General features: G+C 42.5%; 2 protein-coding genes across 7 annotated transcripts; one reads left to right on the top strand and one right to left on the bottom strand.

Moving 5' to 3' along the window:
* Nucleotides 1-383: 383 nt before the first annotated feature.
* DNAJB11 (DnaJ heat shock protein family (Hsp40) member B11) lies at nucleotides 384-12,809 on the bottom strand. The gene is made up of 10 exons (XM_083443365.1): nucleotides 12,611-12,809; nucleotides 9,352-9,508; nucleotides 7,139-7,236; nucleotides 5,461-5,593; nucleotides 3,694-3,836; nucleotides 3,097-3,179; nucleotides 2,224-2,281; nucleotides 1,792-1,903; nucleotides 1,457-1,616; nucleotides 384-747 (listed from the first exon to the last, which is right to left on the bottom strand). Exons 1-10 carry the CDS (start codon nucleotides 12,676-12,678, stop codon nucleotides 683-685), a joined length of 1,077 nt encoding a protein of 358 aa, XP_083299491.1. The 5' UTR covers nucleotides 12,679-12,809; the 3' UTR covers nucleotides 384-682.
* Nucleotides 12,810-12,946: 137 nt separating this feature from the next.
* TBCCD1 (TBCC domain containing 1) lies at nucleotides 12,947-23,714 on the top strand. Of its 6 annotated transcripts, none has more exons than XR_014511989.1 (9): nucleotides 12,963-13,694; nucleotides 15,864-16,223; nucleotides 16,543-16,692; nucleotides 17,522-17,888; nucleotides 18,010-18,196; nucleotides 18,313-18,810; nucleotides 20,052-20,209; nucleotides 20,514-20,626; nucleotides 23,259-23,714. XR_014511989.1 is itself a non-coding variant. In XM_083443311.1 (9 exons), exons 3-8 carry the CDS (start codon nucleotides 15,879-15,881, stop codon nucleotides 20,179-20,181), a joined length of 1,677 nt encoding a protein of 558 aa, XP_083299437.1. In that variant the 5' UTR covers nucleotides 12,969-13,450; nucleotides 13,522-13,694; nucleotides 15,864-15,878; the 3' UTR covers nucleotides 20,182-20,209; nucleotides 23,259-23,714. The 6 variants fall into 6 exon arrangements, 4 of the variants coding, with proteins under 4 accessions (XP_083299436.1, XP_083299437.1, XP_083299435.1 ...); XM_083443311.1 differs by lacking the exon at nucleotides 20,514-20,626 and having other exon boundaries at nucleotides 12,969-13,450; nucleotides 13,522-13,694; XR_014511990.1 differs by lacking the exon at nucleotides 12,963-13,694 and adding an exon at nucleotides 13,701-13,827.
* The last annotated feature ends 528 nt before the right edge of the window (nucleotides 23,715-24,242 follow it).

Raw genomic sequence — 24,242 nt, 5'->3', positions numbered from 1 at the left:
ACAGTGTCATGTACTGCAGCAATGCTTGTGCAGAACGAAATGCAAAACTGTGTGGTGGCAACAGCTACAGTATACTTCCACAGTACAAACAATAGGAAGTATCTGGACAGTTGTCAAACCCCAGAGGACAATGCAGAAAGCAAATGAAATTTCAACTGCAGAGATAAGGGTTTCTCATGCCTCAATTCCATTAGAGTGAGTGATAAGAGGACTAGGTATGTACAGAAATTAGGATTTTAAACCCATATTTTCCAAGCTGGGCCCAAGAACCAAAAATGCTAGCAGCAAAGAACCCATTAGTTTAAAAGTCTGAAACAGAGACAATATAAAGTAAATTGGAGGGATAGGGAACGAGTTATGAAAATTCACTCAGAGGGGCAAGAAAAAGTAACATCAAAATATATTTTAAAACCAGAATTTCAAACGTGGTACGTGTGTTAAAACGCCTCACATTTCTCAACTGCTGGAGCCTGATTGCTCCAGATAGAGCACCAGTTGTGTCCCAAATAAGGAAAATTCTTTTACCGTCTTCTGATCTGTCCCCAAATCACCTTCACTATTTGTAAAAATGGAGGGCTCAGCAGTCACTCCAACACCCCTCAGCTTTGTTCTACTACAACCAGAAGACTGCAGTTCATAGTACTGATTTCTCTCACTTGCAACAAAGTTCATTTGTCACCACTTAATATCCCTGCAGTCCATTGTACACCTTCTGCACTGATGCCTGTTTCAGCAGTTGTTTGAGACCTGCAAAAGATTGAAAAAAGTAATAACCATACAATGTTCCAAATATGTCACAAGGAGGAAAGAAAATCAAATGAATTCAGGCTCTTCCAATTTTAAGCCAGCACATTCAGTTTCGATACTTTAAGTCTGGCTCACTCAAAACGGTTTTGAGAAAAACTTCCAGAATGATGTCTATGCAAATACTCCCACAGAAAAACAGATAGGCTACAAAAGAATGACATTACCTTGGTTAATAACTAAAGCAGACTAGGAACAAGCAAGACGCCTGGAAAAGATTCCTGACCTGTTTTCAAATTTCACTGTTTGAAAAGTTAGTAATATTTTAAAAATTGTACAAAGCAGCAATGGCTGCTCTCCTCCCTACCATCCCTAGTCTTCCAGAACATACCCCTGAAGAGATATTGTCACTTTTGTCACAATGTCTGTAGTGGTTGGGACCATGTTATAGCCAGAGCAGCCCTTTCTGACAGACTGCAGCAAACTGGTTGAATCATTATCTTGCAGCCAACTTATTCTAATAGATGGCATGCCTTTGAAAACAGAATCTTAAAACTGGAAAATGACAGAATGATACCCACAAGATGGACACTTAGATGACAAAGTAACTTCCAGATCTCAGCATGAAGAATATATCAGTAAATGGAATTACTGATCAAACCATGTGGGATTTTACCATAGCAACACTATTCTAGGATACATAGATACAAACCTTCTCGTTGTTCACTTGTCAACTGCTCTTTGGGAAAGTCTACATCAAATGTAATTATTAGAGAGCCTTTAATGTTATTGTTGTCAAAGTTGGGAAGACCTTCTCCTTTTTTCCACAGCTTGGCTCCAGGCTTTGTGGTTTTATCCCGGGCAACATGCACCTAGTAGATGGGAGTGTGGTGAAGAGTTTACAAGATTAGCATTTGTGACTAGATACTTTGACACATCAGCACCCCCCCCCCCCATATTTTAGCGTCAACAGATGCAATTATCATGGAAATAACATAGGAGACTACTCTGAAAATGTATTATCTCAAATAGAAAAAACTGCCTTACCTTATGCCCATCTAAATGGGCAATATCCATTTCAAAACCCACAAGAGCCTCAACCAGTGAAATAGTCACATTTGTATATAAATCATCTCCTCTTCGCTCAAAAACTGGGTGCCTGTAGGAAAGATGTTAGAAAACGTTAACATATTCTACTTGTTACTTCATCAATTTTCTGTATACTTGTCAAACTCTCTAGCATTTAACTTTAAAAAAAAGTCTGTCACTCTTGTTGCCAAAGGCAATAAATCCACCTCAGTCTTTGCAGGAGGGGACAATTTTCTATGGGGATCATCAAAACCTTCTGCAGCTTAGCGGGTGGAAATATTTATGCAAAGTAAGCTTGTACAGTGACTAGTTAATATATGATTTTTTTTTTTTTTGGGGGGGGGGAGACAATTTATGGGCAAACAAGGCAAAAATAACTAAGCGACTTACTTGAGAACTTTTATTCGGAAGCGCAAGTCACCTGGCTCTCCATCAACATGTGGTTCACCTGTGGAAGTTTGAATGTGGATTGGGTCTGGTTTCAAAACCATTTCACTTCCCACAAATGAAACCCAAAGCCAATTCTTCCCTTTAAGCTTTCCGATAGTCACATGATCCAAGTAAAAAAGATGTTTAAATAATTCTATCCTGCTCTTACACCAAAATAGGATTGTATAGTAGCTTACAGATGATACAGACAAAAAATCCTCACTCAAGTCCCTGCCCTCATACTTACCATCTACAAAGTAATGACAAAAGTAAAATGGATTGGATGGCAGAAAATAAGTAAACTCAGGTACAAGTTATTTGAAATCTAATGACTAGTTGGGGTGAAAGTGTTAAAGGAAAAGAGGTGCCAAAAGTTGATGGTTTCTCAGCTGTACTGATGGTGTGGTCTTGTCTTCGTTCTCTTCTCTGCTGCAGCCTGACAGAATAGCTGCTGCCAGATGTCAGGGGAAGCACCCTGATTCATTAGCTGAGCTAATGGAAACCCTGCATCCCTTCCTTATTATAGCCTAATGCAACTGGTGCCATTGATGGGGGCATGGCTGCTGCCCATGGCCAATTGGAGGCTCTCCACCAGAGCATCCTCTGCAACTGCCATTGCTAAGGTAGCTGTGGGGATAATGTTCTATGTAGATAGTGCTGAGTTAGAAGAGGTGAATCTTTACTGCTGTTCTAGCCCCAAAACAGGTTCTTTCAAAAAGGAAAGCAATTTGGAAAATCAACCAGCTTTTCTGCCAAGTTCTACGCCCCACCCAAGTTCTTTACTATCTCAGACCCAACAAGATATTAATTCCAGATAGAAAGGGAATATTGTACCTTCTCCAATAAAGGGATATTCCATGCCATCTCTCACACCAGGTTCTATCTCCACTTCTAGGGTTCGTTCTTCATTTACAAGCCTAAGAAACAGGGGGGAAAGGCAGCACTCTTTTTTTAAAAAAAATGTTTTCTTTCTTTAATGATTGCACTATAGAAGAGATGTTTGCTTTTCTTTGCTATTCAGACCATGCTGTGCAATAGAACTACAGAAGTGTTGGGCTTACTACATTATGGAACCTTGAAGGTACACAGAAACAAGGTGTTTCCAGATGACTCAAGAAGTCATCTATAAGAATGCTGCAGAGAGCATTCTCACGTTCCGTTCCGTTCCAACCCAACAACACAAATGAAATGCTCTATTTTACAGGAAAATATCTATCAGGGAATCTATATTGGTGGGGCAATTATTCAATTTCTCGTCAGTAACCCTGGTTTTCCAACAATTTTTCCTTCCTTCTTTCATTCCCATAGATGAGCTACACAATACACCACCATGTGGCTCAAAGTGGTAATTCTCTCTCTGTGCTACTTTCAACAGCGATGCATAATTGCAAACTATGCATGCACCAAAGAGCCAGAGGACCTCAGACTCACTTGACATTGGGACATTCATCACAAACTACTTCTTGGGTCATCTGGAAACGCCCTGGGCCTAGCTGAGTTGTCCTCATCTCTTGCCGGCAATTGCATTTCCGCTTCCCTGGTGCCTGCCTTGCTACTGGCTTGTTTCGAATAACCTGCAGAAATATAAAGAACCAGAGTCTCATATTCAGATTATACACATAAAGCACTTTAGTCTTGATGGCTTGAGTAAACGCACACATTCCACTTACCTCAGCTTGCCACCTTAGGCTTTGCAGCTAGCATGTCACATACATATATAAGGACAAAACAAGGCAGCCTAGCAGAAGTGAGAGTGCTGCTGCTTCCTCTAAAAATGCTTATATATTTGGTGGGTAGGACTGGTTGTCTCTGTTGTATTAATGGGCAGTATCCAATGCACTCTGTTTGTGCTATTGATCCCTCCTGCACCCTCCCCCAATCTATTTTGGAGGATTGAGGAGACCCAGAGAACAGATCTGGGGGGCACACAGGGGGGAATTCCATTGTGCAGCAGAAATCCTTACCCTGATGGAACAAGTCAGTTAGAAACCAACATATCCTAATTTAGGTATGTGTCTGAAGAGGTGTTTTTGATAGCTGTTGATTGGTGAAGATTAAATTATGTATTTTAAAATGTGTACAGTGGTACCTCGGGTTACATACGCTTCAGGTTACATATGCTTCAGGTTACAGACTCTGCTAACCCAGAAATAATGCTTCAGGTTAAGAACAGAAATCATGCTCCGGCGGTGCGGCGGCAGCGGGAGGCCCCATTAGCTAAAGTGGTGCTTCAGCTTAAGAACAGTTTCAGGTTAAGAATGGACCTCCGGAACGAATTAAGTACTTAACCTGTGGTATCACTGTACAGTATTCCTTATGTTGAATGTTGCTAATGTTTTGAATTGTAAAGTTGCCTACACCTTTTCTGCATAGGCGACTCGTAAGTTTAGTAAATATTAATAGCAATCTTGACCTACTTATGAATACCAAAAGCACAACTTATTTCAATGATTTGTGAATACCTGCAGCAGTTAGAGCAGGAATCCACAAATTGGATACGGCTTACCAGAAGCCAGCCCTTATTTGTGTCCAGCTCTGGTTGTTCCCTTCTGAATCCAAAGTATGCTCGAGGATTGAGGGAGGGATTTATCTCCCTTTGCAGAAGGTAGAAGCTGTGTTAAAGACTGTTTCTGAAAAAGCAACAGTAAATATGACCCAACCACTACTAGCAGTCTTCTTTTTTTGGCATCACAGTCTTGTTTCACTTCACATAAAACTCTCCAGAGGGCAAGACACAATTTGAGTTTGTTGCCACTTCCTTCTACACACACTAGAAGCAGAAATAACTTGGCAGCCTGCTCAGTAATGATGAAAGGCAGAAAGATCAATTAGCAAAAGCTTTAGTTAGACCAGTAATATCGCTGCAGCTGTTCCACTGGAACATTAGCACTACCAGCTGTTCCACAGGAACATTAGCAATACCCTCAAGACTAGCTCAACAAGCACTCAGGTGACAACAACATTCTTCACTGCATGGTCTGTTAAAGGCACAAGTGCCAGGAAAGGCAGAAACCACAAACTCTCAGTAGCAATACAAAAGTGATAGTGATTTGCTACTTTTCTGTATACCATTCACGGGAAGAATAAGCCTGATGCCAAATTTCAGACTCTCATTTATGTTTTGACAAGAATATTTAACTTCCATATCCCCAGAACTTAACAAAATCATAAGATGAGGAGGCAGATTGGCAAGCTTACTTCCACAAAATTTCCTGAGTACACTTCTTCCAGTGTAACTTCTAGGTCCACAATGATATCACTTCCTCTTGGAATGTTCCTATCTTGCTGACGAGGATTACCTCCAAACATGAAACCAAAGTCTCCAAAGAAACTGTAAAGAAACGAACCATCATTATTTAAGAGAAAAGAGTAATGGGCCTATTGTGGGGCTCCTTCAAATCAACTGGTAGGAAAGTATGCATGAAAGGGTTAATTTCATCAACTCAGAATATTATCAGATTTGTGTCACCTTCCTGAAAGGAATCTCTTCCCAATTTGAGGGATAACTTCTGTGAAGAAATAACTAATAAAAACAGGAAGAGGAGCTGCTTGCAAAAACAAAAGCAAACTGCACTGAGACAATCAAATTGCAAAAATTGAAACGTGAAAAAAGCTTACAGGCAATCAGAAACAGCTCTATTACTCAGTTTTACATAGACTCTGAGCCCCCTTCTCAGTAAACTTTGCCTGGTCTATATATGGGTGGGTCTGCCTACTCTTCTACTTAATGAACAGTGTCAGAACAGGAAGGCAAGGGATATATAAAACCTGCTTCAGATCCCAGAGTGGGTTTTTAAGTGGTTGTGCCCTCTCAGGGAATTAAAATATTACAGAATATATCTCCTGAAACAAGAGGTCTGCAAATTTGTGCATCGTTACAAAATTGATACACATGTGGACAGGGAAAACTATACAGCTGGCTTACTGATTTTTATTTAACTATTTTAAATATATTTACCTTGCTTCAGAGCATCTTACATAAAACCACTGATATATTCAGATTTAACATTGCTTCTGAGAGCTGCAGAGATTTATTAAGCATATCCACATGCTACCTCCAGAAAATTATTTGGAACTGCTAACATGATAACAAAAGGCTGCTGCGCCTTGGAAATAGGAAGCCATGATACATGTTGGAACTGGAGAGCTACTGTGAATTCTGCCATGGGTTCTGCGTCTAGAGGGTTAACAGCTCCAAGAACTAAATATGTTCCTGCCAAAATGAAGCAAGCACGGTAATCTCTGTTCAAGTGGCCTTGATATTTGGAGGAAAACTTTAACCCTATCAAGATGTAAAATCATTGGGGGGAAATCAGACCCAGGGGCCAGAGAATTGGGAGAGTGTTTTCTGCTTTTGCTTTCACTATCTGGAACTTGGTAAACAACTGTCCTGCCTTGGCATACCCCTTGCATGTGAACTGAGCCAATGTTGGGCCTCTCCTCGTAAGGAGGATGAAAATGTCCACATGGAGGACCCATTCACATCAATCAAGAAACTGAAGATTCAGACATTCTAGTTTGACTTTCAGATCCCCTTGGAAGTGTTTGCTCCAGCAGAAATCAGATTTAATTGGTTCTGTCTTCTCAGTCACAAGGGACTTAACTCTTCCCTGCCTCTTCTATAGCTGTTTTTTTTTTTTTTTTTTTTAAATATTCACTTGTGTGATATGGATTCAGTGCAGTGTCTACTCACCATGACAGACTTCTATTGCTGTAATATATTCTTGCACATGTCACTCATTATGAAAGAAGCCAGAGAAGAACCTCAAGACAATAAACTACAGCAATAGTGTTGGCTGTAATGAACTACCAATGATATCCCTTCACTGTAAAGCTTGTAATGTTGTGCAAATATGGAGAAATAAAACAGACTTACTGTGAAAAAATATCTCCATGAGAACTCTGGTGACCCTCTTTCAATCCCTCTTCTCCATATGCATCGTACTGCTTTCGCTTTTCCTCATCTGACAATACCTGCAGGAGATAACAGTGTGCATCTACGTATCAGGCAAAACTTTAACATAACTGTTACAAAGCAGTGAAATCTGGTATTAATTGATTCCACGTCAAGTGGAAACACATTCCACTGATTTTTGTCAGGGAAATGCCTTCAGCAGTGGCCTTATGGCAGCCTAAAATGTTTGTTTGCTTGATTGCAATTGATGTCTTAAGGCTGATGGAAGATTTTGAATGCAGTTATTCTTGGAACTGCATGGAGACTCAGCATTATAAAACCTATGAACAATGGATTGTGCCCAATATTGTCACTCAGCTGCCAGTAAAGTTTCAATTAGCAGAATGAGCAAAGAAACATTTTTTTGGCAATTTCCCACTGGCAGCCCCCTCTCCCTCGGGCTCTAGAAGGTTGGAGGATCCTCCAGAGAAGATTTAGGGTGGGTGCAGGGAGAGGGGGAATCACAAAAAATTGCTCCTCTCCTTGTTTTAACAATGGAAGCTTTATTGTCATTTGAGTGACACTTTTTGATATAACCAAATATCCAAATATTTAGACAACAATTTGTGACTTTTATTGACACTGTAGATGAGATAAGCAACAGTCACTGGTCTCCATTCTCAACCTGTAATACAGTGAAAGCTGTAGAAAGGCTTGCAGAACATTTTTTCATTGTCCATTCTTTATAATCAGAAGATGTATGCCCTATGTGCTTCATTTGCACATCCTATGTTTACACAAAAGCAAGTCATACAAAATTTAGCAACAGGGAAGTTAGGGTTAGGGTGATTAATTGCATATTTAATAACATACTGCAGACTTTAATTTCAGCATAAGAAGCGGTCAACTAGATAAAGCTAGCTTGAAAGCTCCTAGTGCAAAAGTTCTTATTTCTCTAGAGTTCTCTTCCTGCCAACCCACACTTCTGTGCATTCCATGTTGCAGCCTGTTCAAGTATCTTGATTCATTGAATTTACAGAGCAATGGATAAACTGTGCGACTGTCAAAAGGGATTCCTGTTCTTCAATTCAGAAAAGAGAGATCTGGCTATCTAGAAAAAGCTAGCAGAAACATGAGGCATGAGCAATGCATAAAATGTTTAGAATTTCATCTGTTTACCTCCCTCTACCAATAACATTCCTGAGTTTAATTCTTGTAACGTGTCATTCAGTGGTTAGGCCAGTGTGCTTTTTTATCTGTATCAGGAAGGTGCACCAGAAAGCCAGGCACGGCCTATCTAACACTAAAATCTCCACTTGTACATTAGCTTGGACTAGCATTTGCAAATACAAGAATCACAACTGTGCTCACTTTGGGCTCCCTGGAGATGTCATCTGGACTAAATATAAAATCTTTTGTTGTAAATTCCTTAAGAGGCTTAAAAAAAGAGCAAGCATTATATAAATTTTGTTAAATAAATCCTTCACCTATGCTCCCAAAAAGCACAATAACAGGCCAACCAACAAGCTAATGATTTTTTGTTAACCAGCCATTAACTTCAAGAAGTCCTTTCACTATGTCAATTTAAAGACAATCGGTAGAGCATGTTAATTCGGCACAGATAAAATACAGATATGATACATTTTGTTGCTAATGTAAAAACAACAGTAAAAAAACACCCTGTGTTTTGTCTGTTTACCAAACTTAAAACCACCTCCAGACCATTTTCAAATACAGACGTCCCTTGGAAGTCAAACGGAATCCGTTCCAGAAGTCCGTTCGACTTCCAAAACATTCAGAAACCAAAGTGTGGCTTCTGATTGGCCAACTGGAAGCTGCAGAAGCCCCGTTGGACGTTTGGGTTCCAAAGAACGTTCGCAAACCGGAACACTCACTTCCAGGTTTGCGGCGTTCGCGAGCCAAAACATCCGAGTACCAAGGCGTTCGGGATCCAAGGTACGACTGTATAGGTGTGTTTATAAATCATCCTAAAGAAATGAATGATAGGAAAGGGGATGGAGATGACTTTCCAGGAATGTCTATTAATGGCACTCTATCATAACCATGCTGTAGTTGACTTAAGACATTGTCCACTTACTGCTCACTCTGCTAAGGTTTTGCCAAACAGCAAAGATTGAAACAGAGAAAGCAATGGGTGCACTAGTTGGGCACAGACTTTCCCCAAATACACCAACCTCATAGGCAGCCCCAAGATCCTGGAATTTTTCCTGCGCACGTGGATCATCAGGATTCCGGTCTGGGTGAAGCTGCAGGGCGAGTTTTCGGTAGGCCTTCTTAATGTCTTTAACAGATGCACTACGGGGCACCCCCAAGATCTTGTAGAAATCTCTCCTAGAAGAAAAGTGAAGCCAGTTATTGTTGTGCATCTTCTTTCTTTAATGTGACCACATACTCAGGCTAAAAGTTAGAGAACAGCAGGAGGGCTCCGTTTCCTTCTTCCCCTCCAATATTGTTGCTTACCACAACAATTATAACTTGTAATAAAGCTCTAGAAGCATGGCATCCAGAGAATGACAGAAATGTTACCTCCAAGGATGTATTAGAACTTTCAGCCAGAGAATACTTGGAGGGAAAGTCCTGTTTTTAAAATGTGAGCTCACTGAAAACCACATGCCATATACACAGCCAGTCTCTCTCTAATAGTGCAATCCTAAACACAGTTACTAAGGAGTAAGGCCTACTGAACACAGTGAGATTTACTCCAGAGTAAATAAACTTAAGATTGCCCTATAAATGTACTATGCGGTCTTAATCTACACATTAATAATATGCATATTCCCAAGTGTCTACTCAATGCCTGTGTCCCCTAAGGGGAAAGAAAAAATAGGAGAAACACAGGCGAAAATTAAGGAGCTGATGTGATAAGAAGGCTACAATAGTGTGTTTGTGTGTAGGCATGCATACATTAGTATTTAAACTGGATACCCCTTTGAATACATTGGCAGAAAACGGATGCAAATAAAATGGGATGTGAAGTATATGAAATAAAAGGTGTTACCAAAAACACACAATTACAGTGAGAAGAAAAACAGAAGGCTTGCTTGGTCCCCACTCTTAAGCTTCTGCCATTTATTGAAAACATTTGTGTTCCAATAGGCTTTTGGCCTGATGGATTGAATTATTTTAATACAGTACAATCTTAGCAGACTTATATATGTTAGGCATTTATTATTTATTTAGGTAAATTTATATATTGCCTTTCTTCCACTACGGAACTCCAAGTCGTGTACATAGGGTTGCAAGACACACACTCATCTAGAAACAGACCAAACCCAGACATACTTAGCTCCAATAAGGTGGCTGTATCAGGCCACAGCCATTTATTTTAATTGTGTAAGCTTCCCTGTTTATTGCAATTTCAATGGAAAGGAATGTATAAGCTAACAAATCAGTAAATTTACTTGTGGGATTTATGATACTGTACATTCTCAACCAACGTCACAAGAAGGGACAAGCAAACATAAGTTACACACAAACTAAGTGGCTGTGTTTTATCTTGGAGTTCCCAGACCTTATCTTTATTCAATGTCATTTGGGGCAAGCCTACACATATTTACTCAGAAGTAAGACACCCTGTGTTCAATAGCATGCTCCTGTACTTTATTTATTATAGATTTATATTTTATATATTTTAATTATTTCAAAAAATTGTACACAGCTTAATCACACCGATCCCTAAGTGGTGTAACCAGGTGACTGGCAAAATTTCAATTTACAATAAAGCAAATCAAAATATATAAAAATAATACAAATAGAAAAGGCATAAAAACAAGTCCAACCAAGACAAAATGGATCAATATGAATTAAAAAGTCTTGAGAAACAACAAGGCCTTTCCCTGAACCCAAAATGACATCAGAGTGAGTCTCCCTGGGAGAACATTCCACAACTGGGAGGCTACCACTGAGAAGGCCCTTTCCCCAATATTCACCCAACTGTACCTCAGATGGCAGGGAACCTAAATAAGGACCAGTTATGAAGATATTAATGTACAGACAGGCATACAAGGATAAACGCTCCTTCATGTACCCTGAGCCCCATATCATAAAGGGCTTGAACCAGCACTTTGAAAATATACAGTGCAACCCTAAAACAATTGATCAATCTACCTGTCATTATCAAACCATACAGGTTCTTACACCTAACATACGCAAAAGACCTGGAAGAAGGGCTAGGTCTTCAGCCTGTGCTGAAAAATGTTCAATGTTGGCATCAGTCAAATGTCTGGGACAGTGTGTTTCACAAGCAGGTAGCAATTGCCGGAAAAGCCTTCTGGTGAACCAGACTCCCAAACCTTACTCAACAATATTACCAAAAGCGCCTCCCTGGCAGACTTCAAAGCTGAGACAGCACAATGTAGGGGGAGGTCCCTCTCAGGAGGTTACTGGATCCTGTAATAATGCATCACAGTTGTCTAATCTGAGGGTTATCAGAGCATGGATAAGTCAGTAAAAGGTGCTCAGTGACAGCAACAACCTGCACCTTGACAATGATGGATGAACTATCCCCAGGCTGCGAACCTGTTCCTTCAGAGGAGACAAACACGTCCCCAACAGTACCTTCCCCCCTTTTTTTGGATCAGGTCACACTGTACTGGCCTCCATTCAGTTCCTGCCTGTTCCCAGTGCACCAGCATCTCAACCTGTACAACAACGTGATGTGAAGGGCAGCACCTACTTCTGTGCCACGTACCACATCTATAACCTGCCTTTCCTCAAAGCAGCCCAAGGCAGTGGACAAAGGCCTTCCTCCAATCTCTCACAACAACCCTGCGGAGTGGGCTAGGCTGAGTGTGGCCCGTGGCTGAAGAGGGCTTTCAACACAGTCCTGGCCAGATAACTCTGATACCCCAAACCACAGGCGGAAATACACGACTATACAGTGGTACCTCAGGTTACATACGCTTCAGGTTACATACTCCGCTAACCCAAAAATATTATCTCGGGTTAAGAACTTTGCTTCAGGATGAGAACAGAAATTGTGTCGCAGTGGCAGCAGGAGGCCCCATTAGCTAAAGCGGTACCTCAGGTTAAGAACAGTTTCAGGTTAAGAACAGACCTCTAGAACGAATTAAGTTCTTAACCTGAGGTACCACTGTACCAACCAACCGAAACTCCCTCGTCTGCACAAGCTGCGAAAGCGGCAGCAAAACCGGTCATCTTCCCGGTCACCCTGGGCGAGGGGGAGGAGCCATAACGGCTGTAACCGGGGAAGGGGAGGACAGGACCACCCGCCCCGCGTGGGAAGAGGAAGGCGAGAGCTGCCCCTGTGAGGAAGGGGAGAGGTGGCGGCGAGTGGCGGGCGAGACGAAGCCCCCTCGGCGGCGGTGAGGGGCGAGGGGAGCAGGGGGGCTCCACCCGACCGCGAGGCCACCTGCCAGTACTGGTGGGGCGGCGCCGTTTCCTCCCGGTCCCTTCCCGCTCCCCTCGGCTCACCCGGCGACGGCGTCTCCGAGCAGGCACAGCAGCAGCAGCAGAAGCCCGCCGAGGGAGCGGGGTGACATGGCGGGATGGGGGGGTCTCTTCGAGCAGGTTCCAAGCGCGCCCCCTCCTCGGCTCCTCTCACACGCCGGTAACCATAGGCACGCACGAAAGAGAACCCGGTGAAGCTAACCGCCCAATCAGGCTCCGACTCGGCGCGCGCCTCTGGCCAATCACAACCGCACACTTCACCCGCGGCCCGGCTACAGCCGCCCAACCAGACTTCGAGACGTCAACAAATGGGGACGGGGCGAAGCCGCGCGTCGCTGCCTTAAAGTGTAGCGTTGGGGCGTTGCGATGTCACGAGCGGGCGCCTTCTGGGACTGGTCAGAATCGCAAGCGGCCTGACGGCGCCTTCAAGAAGGGACTTCCTACTTCCTTTCCCTGCGCTTAAATTCTATTATTATTATTATTATTATTATTACTACTACTACTACTACTCATTGTTTTGCCTGCGGCTCCTTATGGATCGTTTGCAGCAAACGGAAGGACTTTAAAAGTTATTATTAAAAAATCAATCGTGAGGATGATCGAAATGAATGACAATCAAAACGTCAAGCGAATGCCGTTTTCAGTTTTCCTTTAAATGCCTTGGGGAATTGGGGAGCGCTTTATCCCCAGATCTGTGTTCTTTTCTGTTTCTTCGGGGGTTGCCCCAGCAACAGCTTTGCGGTGCCTAAAGAATTAACAAATACGTTCATGCCATAAATTGTATACTATACAGTTCACTGCCTGATACCTGAAGTGTTATCCTCGGTTGGGGCAGATAAATTAACATCGGCATATGTGTGCGAGGTGAGGGGATCAAAGCAGTGGGGTCAAATAGCAGAGAAATGTAAGAGTCTGACGATTCCTCCCCTCCGCAGGGGGCGCAGTGGCCTCCTCTTGGCCACTCCGCTAGCATACTACACATTTTTAGCGGAAGTGCTGGAAGCTAGTAAGCGGAGGCGGTGGCTGTTGCTCTTGCCACTTGCCAGAGATTCGCAATGACGGCCCTGCCGCTCTAGGCGAGCATTTCTCTCTCTCGAAGGTGCCTTGGGTGAGTGTTTTATCTGCGGCTGGCATCCCGATTCGTCTGTGCGCAGGCGCAGTGGTGGGCGGAGGCCGCGGGCTTTCGAAAGTAGCTCGGTCGGCGCAGCCGAGTCGGGAAAGGCGCTGACGGAGGCGCGCAGGTAACGGGAGGCGGGCGGGAGTTTCGTTCCTCAGCCTGAGGCGGGCTGTCGGGCCCCACCTCCCAGGCGGGGAAACGCCACAGGCTGAGGGCGGACTTTTCCCTTCTCCCCTGTTTCAGAGGTTGGAGCCGTCCTCCGCCTCCTCCTCTTTCCTCTTGCCTTGGAGCAGGCATCCCCAACCTTTGGCCCTCCAGATGTTTTGGACTACAATTCCCATCATCCCTGACCGCTGGTCCTGTTAGCGAGGGATCATGGGAGTTGTAGGCTAAATCATCTGGAGAACCGCAGGTTGGGGATGCTTGCCTTGGAGCCTTTCATGAGAAAATAGGGGTCGCCCTTTCATTCGCTCTTCCCCTCAAAAAGCGGGACTTTCAAATGCACGTGGAAGGGAGAAACTTGCCGCCTTGCTCCTGCTGCACTTGACAGGAAGCAGGCATAGTGGGCTGGGGCTTCACTGGAGTGCCCCCCCCCCGTTACTTGTCAGAGAGGGAAAATGTGCCAGTGTTGACTGAGGGAGCAGTGGGATGCAGTGAGGAAACCTCTCTCCTTATACAGTGGTACCTCGGGATGCGAACGGGATCCGCTCTGGAGCCCCGTTTCCCCCCCGATGCGTCTGTGCGTGCGCAGGTGCGTTTCGCCGCTTCTGTGCATGCACGTGATGTCATTTTGAGCATCTGCGCATGCGCGAGCGGCGAAACACAGAAGTAACACTCTCCATTACCTCCGGGTTGCCGCAGAGCGCAACTCGAACGCGCTCAACCTGAAGCATATTCAACTCAAGGTATGACTGTACTAGGGAATCAGCTAGAGGACAGAGATTTTCAACTGGTGGGTGGGAATTGCGGTCTGGGACGATCTGGGTCTCATTGGTTTCATTAAAACCATTGCCAGTTACTCTTCAGCCATGGCTCTTCTCAGAGTGGCATACTAAGTAAATGGATAAAAACACAATTAAAACATGAATGTTGGGGGGGGGAATTTAACCCCCCCCCCCGGAAATAAGAAATGAGAAGGAAGTTTGAAAGGTGGGGTGCTATAACTGGAAAGCGTCAATCTCCTTTTCCCCACCTGCCTTAACAGTAACATGTTTTCTTGGAACAAAGAGTTGCAGGGTGAAATTTGAGGTAGTATTTTTTCATTTAAATGAATAATAATAATAAAAATCAATGGGGGGGTGGGGGACACACATGACCTAGGGGAACTTGGAAAAGACCCATAAAAAACCTTTGCAAACACAGGTATGATAGCATTCTGTCCTGCTGCCTCTGGTAACTAGCACATATAGGAAGAAATTTGTATGCAAAGCAGCAGGAGGACTGCTGAAAATAAAGTTTGGGGCTTTAGAAATAATGAAAGCTGGTAAGATTTAATTGGCCTGCTTTCTGGAGTCTGGGCAACAGGAGGTAAGCCTATCGTAATATTGTCTGACTTTGAGGCTATGTAGTAGTACATGACTCTACTGTGCCTTTTGCTGCCTTGAATAGAGATGCCGTTATTGAAGAGTTCCTTATATTGAGTGAGCTGCTACAGTAGAAACTCCTGAGCGTTTTCCTCTTATGTACTGTATTCCATCTGCTCCCTCATTTGCATGAGCAAAGACATATACAAATAGGAGTGTCTAATGTGAATAAGAGAATGGTTTGCCCAAGCTTCTTGCTGTTCCTGCTGAGGAGGAGGGATTAAAGAGCCAATGCTGTGTGCCTTTGAACTTTGACTTAATTCAAAATACAGCTTTAGCTAAAAATATTTGCCGGTTGGGGCTATATGGCACCCAGTGACTGGCAGGACCCACTCAATATATTTGAAAGTTTAATTTCTAAATAGTCATTTCTGTGTTATGTAGAATGAGTGTGTGCATATGGTTTGGGACTGCAAATGTTTAAATATAGGATATTGAGCAAAAAAAGAAGGCATAATAGGGGGAAATAGACTATTGACTTCCTTGCAAAAAAGTTTGATCTGAAAATATGGAAATGGGTATTATTATTTTTTAATGGTTGAACTAACTTCTTATTTTCATTTTCTTGAAAATATAGATGTGAGTTTTGTGGATGGCAAACATGGATCAAATCAGTGTCAATCTCTGGGTGAAAATGGAACCTTTTATAGTGGGAGCCTTACAAATCCCACCTCCCTCCAAGTTTAGCATGCATTATCTTCGGAAGATGTCAACTTATGTCCGGATGCGCTCCAGTGAAGGCTATTATCCACACCTTTCTTGGCCTATGTGGCGACACATTGCCTGTGGGAAGCTGCAGATAGAAAAGGACTTGGCTTGGCTATACTTTGAATTATTTGACAGTCTTGTTGAACGGACTTCAGAGGAGCGACTGGAATGGGCAGAGGTGATATCCAGCTGTGCAACTGAGGAGGAGGCAGAGAAGCAGAAGAATAAGGCATGGAATGTCATATTGTCACTTTTAATACTGTGGGTGTATGCTCTTCATAGCAGCCTTACCGACCCAGGCTTCTCATGCACTCAGTGTGGAAGAAATGCCCCTGCCCAAGTACATTACATGCTGCATGTGAGCCACAATCCAATATGAGGTTAGCTGTTGGGCCACTGTAATTACTTCTAGTTGTTAAGAAAATTAGCAGTGGTCTGCCTTTTTCTTTTCCACTTCACTACATGCTGCTAAATATAAAATAAGAACTCCTGCTAAATTATGTACTTGAATGTTCTTTAAAATAAACCTTTTTTTAATCTCTGCTCAGTTGTCTGTGGACACTCTACAGTTCCTGCTGTTCCTTTATATTCAACAACTAAACAAGGTTTCCCTGAGAACATATCTACTTGGAGATGAGTGGCCGAATCCTAGATCCAAGAATTACAGTCTGACTGGAGAATCCACCAATCAGATTAAGGTATTGCTTTGAGGTTCTTTGAGTTCTTCTTTCATCCATGCTTTGGTAACCATTAGGTTAAATTGCTGCAATGTGTTATATGTAGGGCTGCCTCTGAAGATGGTTTGGAAACTTCAGCTACTGCAGAATATGGCAGCCTGGTTGTTCATTGGGCAAGATGGTTTTAGCATATCACACTGTTCCTGCTGACTGAACTGGCTGCCAATTGATTTCTGGGCCCGATTCAAAGTGCTGTTTTTGACCTATACAGTGGTACCGCTGGATGCGAACAGGATCTGTTCTGGAGCCCTGTTTGCATCCGTTACTTCCGGGTCGCCGTGGAGTGCAACCCGAAAATGCTTAACCTGAAGCGTATTCATCCCGAGATATGACTGTAAAGCCTTAAACAGCTCAGGACTGCAATACCTCAAGGACCGCCTCTCCCCATATGAATGGACCTGGACCCTGTGATCATCATCCAAGGCCCTTCTTTGTGTGCCTCCATGAGATATCTGGAGGGTAGCAACACAAGAATGGCCCTTGTCTGTGGTGGCAGCTCCTGGTTTGTGGAATGCTCTCTTCAGGGAGGCTTGCTTGGTACCTTCATTACATAGGCTTAGGTGTCAGGTGAAAATGTTTCTCTATAACCAGGAATTTGGTTGACTAACATTCTATGGCCTTTAAAATGTGTTTGTGGGAGGGGGTTATTGAATTGTTTTTGCTTTATTATGTATTTTGTGTTCTCATTGTGTATTTTTATGTTGTGAACTGCCCTGTCAACCACCACCTAGGATTTTGTTTGTGTGAATGTCCATTCTGTATCTGATATTTTTCTGTTTTTATTCATAAGAACTGGAATGACAACTATCAGCAAGACTTTATCCAGAACCATCTCCAGGATCTTCTCGAACTGTTGCTGGACCCAGATCAGCTCACTGCCTCCTCACATTCTACCCACAATAGCCTGATGTCACCTGAGGCTGTTCGCGCTCTTGGCTTCCTTATTGAAGGATGTGTGAACAGAAACAGTACTGTCCACCCTCTGCATGCGCTTGCACTCTGGCAGCCATTACATGCAAAGAGTGGCTACTCAAAGATCTCCAAAGCCTTCTCCTTCCCCAAGCTTGAGTCCTGGCTGAGGGCTTGTCTGACTGGGAACCCATTTGGAACATCAGCTTGTCTCAAGTCTGGGAAGAAACTTGCATGGGCACAGCAAGGTACCGTTATTTCAGGCCATCAAACCTTTGGCACAAGCATGACATCTCCCTTTTCTCTTGCTGTTATAAAATGGCTTCTTTCACTTTTTTTAAAAGCAGTGTTTTAATTTTATTCTTGCAGTTGAAGGAACAACCAAGCGAGCTAAGATAGCCTGCAATACTCATATGGTCCCTTCAGCACACCGCATCGTTGTGATGAGCCAAGTTTACAAGCAAACACTGGCAAAAAGTTCAGGTACCCTAGAAGATGCGCACGTGAAGATTCATCGCTGCTGTGAATCCTTCATCTATTTGCTTTCTCCCCTGAGGTGAAAGAGCTTTCACCAGTCATTTTTTGCAACCACATTTAGAAGCTATGTGACCATTTTTGTTGTGTTCTTTTGCTCCAGCTTTAATTGGCTGCTTTCCCTTCTTCCTCTTTCAGATCTGTGACCATAGAGAAGTGCAGGAATAGTACCTTTGTACTTGGCCCGGTGCAAACAGTTGTTCACCTCCACAGCTGCGACAATGTCACACTTATTGCTGTTTGCCGCCGTCTGTCTCTGTCATCAACCACCAGTTGTACCTTGCATGTTCTCACCCCAACTAGACCTCTCATCTTACTGGGGAACCTAGCAATAACTTTTGCCCCCTTCCATACACATTATCCAAAGCTTGAGGACCACATGGGCAGGACTGGCCTGGCTACCGTGCCTAACTATTGGGATAACCCAATGTTAGTATGTAAAGAGAACTGTGATCGAAATGTCTTCAGGCTCCTCCCACCGTCAGAGTTTTACCCCTTTGTTGTCCCATTTGAAATGGAAGGAGACACCACAGAAATACCTGGTGGGCTGCCACCTGCTTACCAAAAAGCACTGAGTCAACGAGAACAGAGAATTCATATCTGGCAGAAGACCGTGAAGGAGGCGGGGCTGACCAAGTAAGTAAACAACCTTCTTCCAGGTAGGAAGAACCAGCTGCAGCAGCAGATAAGAACAAAATGTAGCAGTGTTAACAGATAAAAAGATTGCTATATGTATGTTGCTCAAGTATATCTTCACAATTTCTGCAAGACAGCTACAAACCGTTTGCTAATCTTTTATAAGTTATAAACTTGTTAGCTAATGCTTTTTAAACTGACAAAACTGAGAAAAACACTACATTGATGCTAAACATGCTGTGTATCCTGCTACCATTTCTCTAAAAGTACTGCACAGATGTGCAAGTAAATTTTCATTGAATTGACACCTAGATGGGATTGCTTGGATATGATGTTTACTGTCTGATTTGCTCTCGTATAGCTGCAATCCTGTGCACGTTTACTTGGGAATAAGATAACTGAACACAATGGGGCTTAATTCCAAATAGAAATGGATAGGATCAGGCTGCATGTCTCAACATCTTTTGGCCTACATCCTAACCAATGGAGCCATGGTAGACCTACTTGGTCAGACGTGTCCTTTGTCCAAGCTTTAGGAATTGTCTTGTCTTCCAGAAGCACCCCAAACCTATAGTTATTTTAAACCTCATCATTTCAGAGGCAGTTTGAATAAGATTTGAATTCACATGATTGGCCAAGTCATCCAGTTTCCACTTAGAGTTAGTAGAATCCGCAATGTGTGGGGCACGAATGGTAAAAATTAACAGGAATTAATATACAAACTCAAAGCCGTCTTAGTTAGAGGTTCCCTTTCACTCAAGAGCATTTAAATAATCTCTACCTTCAAAGTATACAAAAAACCGCCCACCCAAAGCAAAACCCCATGAAGAAATTGACTGTTTTTCCTTGCAGAATTCACACCTTTTATTGCAGGGTTCCTACTCCTCTGATGGGCAGAAATAAGTTCAACAGATTTTAAAAGACACAGGAGTGTAATTTAACCATCACTCACCTGTTCTGTTTTCAAAAGTGTCCTGCTCTCTTCTCCAGGAAGGTAAACAAAAACAGTTTCAAAGATATTTTGTCGAGGAAAGGGTTGCATATCTTTGAAAACTGATAAATATAGCTCTCCAACATGTAGCAGTACTTAAATAGTAATGAAATTAGGTAGGACCATGAAAATCACCCCCCCCCCCAACCAGAACTTCTGAATCATGTGCATGCACTTCAGCAAGTATTTTCATTGATGGGTCTTACATTCATTGTATGCATTATAGTGCTAATCTTTTGCTGGATTTCAGGGACCAGAGAAAGACATTCCAGGTGTATGTGGAGAACAAGTTCAACGAATGGCTAGTCCAGACAGGCAGTCGCCAACAACTTGACAGCCTGGTGCTTCCTGCTGCAGGTTCTAAGCAGGCAGCAGGATAGGAGAGCTTTGGAAGTACACAGTTATTTGGTGAGTCCGGAGGCCATGTTCTCTTCTGCAATTGCGAAAAGCTTGTATGTTGTCTTTCACACATTACAAACTAGAATGGCTCAGATGGATCATTTCATAGGTCCAGATGGTCTGGCACCCCTTTACCTGTGGAGGATGTTCCTTAAAACTAAACAGTGTGTCTGTCTCCTTTGTTTCCTTCTCTTTCTCTCCCCACTCCCCTGGCAGACTCTGTTTCTTCCTCAGTTTGGGGAGGGATGTTGTCTTAATTAATTAACTAACTAACTAACTAACTAACTAAAATTTAGATACCTCTTGATTGTAGAAAAAACATCAAAGCGGTTTAGTTTGAACTGAAGAGGCAGTCAGAGGCTTTGCTGGTTTGGTGCAGTTCGAAAACTCAGCAAGAATGCATTGTCCATTTCCATGAGGGAGAAGGCCAGAGGCTCTGCTTTGCAAGTACTGAGCATCAGATTATGGTTGTGCAAATATTACTGTTTACTTCAGCTCCAGTGCACTCCCACTGCTGGTGTTTTGTTTTTGTTTGTTTTGAAATCGTTTATTAATTTTCCAATAAAAACATCCAATTAACATATCAAATCAAATCCAATAAAAATAAAAAACTGAAATAAAAAAAGTCCAATTGTCTTCCAAATTGCAATAATTTTTGTTTTGGCTTCCCCCGGTCTGAATTCCAAAGTGCTTTCAACATCATAGTCCTGCCTCTCATCATCCTCAATGTTTTTCATAATTCCATATCCGATTTTTCCCTCCACGTTTTGACTCTGGTTCTGCGATCCTCATTCATGTCAGAAAACAGATATTTTCATTTTCGCTTCATTTCATTGCATCCAATTTCAAAGTTCTGTCCAGCTCTTTGAGAATTGTTATTTTGGCAGCTCCCAAATCGTTGATCTTTTCCGTCCAGGTGTTATCAAAGAAACAGAGAGAAACCGCCTTCTTTATTCTTAAGCAGACTGTTTGCAATGTAGCCATATATCAGACAGTTAACAATTGGCCTTTGGAATCCACCCAATCCCCCCTCCGGGCCCTAGAGGGGGGCTGTCAGACATCCATTTAGCCCTCTCTCTCACTCATAATAAAAAAGATCTTTTTGCAAACAGTTGTATATATAATATTGTTTCCAGTCTTTATGACCAACCATCAGTTAGCTCCTGTTTCTCTTAATCAGGGAAGTATTTCAGATATTCCATAAGTGCGTGGTGGGTAGATTTTGTCGTTCTTTGTTTTCGTCTTTAACAGGCATTTCAAATCTTAGAAGAAAAGCGGCTGCGAATAGGTCCCAATTATATATGAAAGTCCATCTGTTCTCACTTTTTGAAGAGCAATTTAGGTTCTTAATGAGGCTTGGCATGCAATACGAATTGTTAATGTTAGAGGGAGAAGAAAAAAAACATACCAAGCCCCTCCAGATTCCAAACATCATGATGAGGATCTCTTTGAAGTTTGATCTTTTGCACCAGAGACTGTACATACTGCAGCTTCGTCAGTTCAGAGCGTGTCTGTTTGTTTTCCAAATCTTTATATTTTCCCAAACAGATGTGTCCGGCTATGGGGTGGCGTCGCAGGAGTGTCAGTCCATCCCTTTCTCTGTGACCCAGTGCCCCTGCCGTCTGCCACATCGGCAATCTGGGGCAAACTGTGGGTCATCGAGACAGTCCTTCCCTGCCCTGGGGAGGCTGCCAGGTCTAATTACCCCCATATCAGCCCTGAATTATCGGAACGGCTGAGGTCCGATCATGTGGGATCCGCCATTTCCCACCGCCAGAAACAGGAAGTGCCCACTGCTGGTTTTTGAAGCAGAGTACACATGATGTCACCCACAATTGATATGTATTCTCTGGTTTCTTGAGAAATCATGTTGCTTTATGTGTTTTCCCTCAAACCAGTTTTTATCTGGTTTGAACATATAAGGTACAGCTAATCTGAAATGTGCACGTTTTACACATGTGCAGATGATGGCTTCATTGAATAGATTTGGTTTTGTGTGTGCAAACAAATTAGGTAACGGTGTGTACAGCAACATAAAAATGCAGCTTGAAACACTGTGTGTGGAGGGGTCGAGGAATGACCTTAACTGCCTTCCAGGCTGCTAATGTGTACACGCTGAAAGCTCTGCCATTATGTGAAGCTTCTGAATGCCTCTAAAGACCAGTGAGAGGTCCAAGATGAACCTCTGCCCATCTCTCACTGTGAACTTGAGCAGGTATCCAAAATATGCTTTCCACGGGTTCTTTCCTGAAGCCTTTGCATCATCTCACTCCTCAACTTCTAACTCATTTTACTCCATGTTCCTTGTATTTCCATTTAAAGCACTGTGTCATTCGTTATACTGGTTCTTTCCATTTCCCTTCTTTTCCATCATATTCTGCACAAGCTCTCCTATTTGTTCTTTTAATCCCATCTTCAGAATATCCACTGTGCCACTCTGTGCACAAAATAACCTAGCTCTTGTTCTCTGTCATGCTGCTACCTTTTGTCTTTGAAAACATACTGCTTCAACAGAGTCTTAGTGACTTCTTTAGTTCCTAGTTAACTGTTCTCTATCTCAGTGTCACTAAAGCTGTAAGGTCAGACATGGCCAAACTTGGCCATCTGGCTGTTTTGGGACTACAACTCCCATCATCCCTAGCTAACAGGACCCAGTGGTCAGGGATGATGGGAATTGTAGTCCCAAAACAGCTGGAGGGCCAAGTTTGGCCATGCCTGTATAAGGTCATTCCATCTCTTTAGTATTCTCCACAGCACCGATATAAAGCAAATGCTTTATATGTGTAGTATTGGTATTTGACTAAGCTTCTGATACTTTTGTTTCATTCTTGTGGCAGTTGCATAGTGGTGGTGAACTAAACTGGAATTTTACCCACATGATGACGTTTTTGTAGTGGAGTGTGTGTGTGTACATGCAAGAGAGTGAGAGAGTGTGATGCCAGCTAATAATTGCTGTGTAGTCAGAAAGCAATGGGATTGTTGTTGTTTTGTAAAGAAGCAATGGGATTGTTGATTGCTGCATTCAACAAATACAATCTGTTTATCTGCTTTGTTACAGTTCTAGAGATGAACTTTGCAAAACTGAAAGTGTTTTTACTGCAATAAACTGGAGCCAAGCTGATTAAAACTCTTATGGCATTGCTAATGAATTTGGAAACTTGAATTTGCTTTGTTTACTGTCAAGGCGAGGATCAACTTTCTCTCCCTGTTACAGCTGTCATAGTATCTCCCTTCGTTCTACACCTTTCTCAGACAGCCAGTTTCTATAGAAAACAAGCCAAGACTTTGCTGTTAACATGTCTATCTATGGCTGAAATGAAATTTATGTATAAAGGTACACTGAAAAGGACTTTTACTTTCCTGGTGTGAAGATAGGGATAAGGTTCTGGCTGCTGAATGAACCTTTTCACTTCTATTAACTAAATTTGTGTTGTATAAAACTCACAGATGTATTTTTGTACCAGTTGTTTAACACTTCAACTATGAAATTTGATTAAATTCACGTGATTTCTTTGGTTTCTTTTCCTTCTTTTCCATATTTTAATTTAAATGACCCTTTTCAGTATTGTCATTATACAACATAAAAAGGGTCATGGAGGCACAATTTTTCCTCTTTAAAAAAAAACACCACTGGTATCCTGCTCAGTCCCCTGCTCCCTTAAAATACTTTACAGATAGAGCATTCTCATCTGAAACATTCATCTCACTCCAAAGATGGATATACACATTGTGAATCCATAAGATGTACTGACTTACCTTGCTTTTTCTGAAGACACACCTAGGTAGGACAGTGAATTAGCCCAGGCAAAAGTTTTTCGAAATGGGACGGTAAGGAAGTGAAATAACATGTGTCCAGGTCATCTATGACAACTGTAGGCATAACAATTTTGAACAAAAGTTGTTCAATTATAAAAAGTTAGTGGTTCAAGATATCTCCTGTTGCACCTTGTTAAAAGGAAAAGAAAGTCATTTTGCCTGCAATCCTAGATATATATTTTTACTTAGGAGTAAACTCTATTAAACTTATTTTAAGGCTTATTTC

Source organism: Podarcis tiliguerta, assembly GCF_965153285.1.
Source record: "Podarcis tiliguerta genome assembly, chromosome: 5".
Lineage (NCBI taxonomy): Eukaryota > Metazoa > Chordata > Lepidosauria > Squamata > Lacertidae > Podarcis > Podarcis tiliguerta.
Note: the sequence above shows the minus strand (reverse complement) of the source record. Positions and strands in the feature narration are given on the sequence as shown.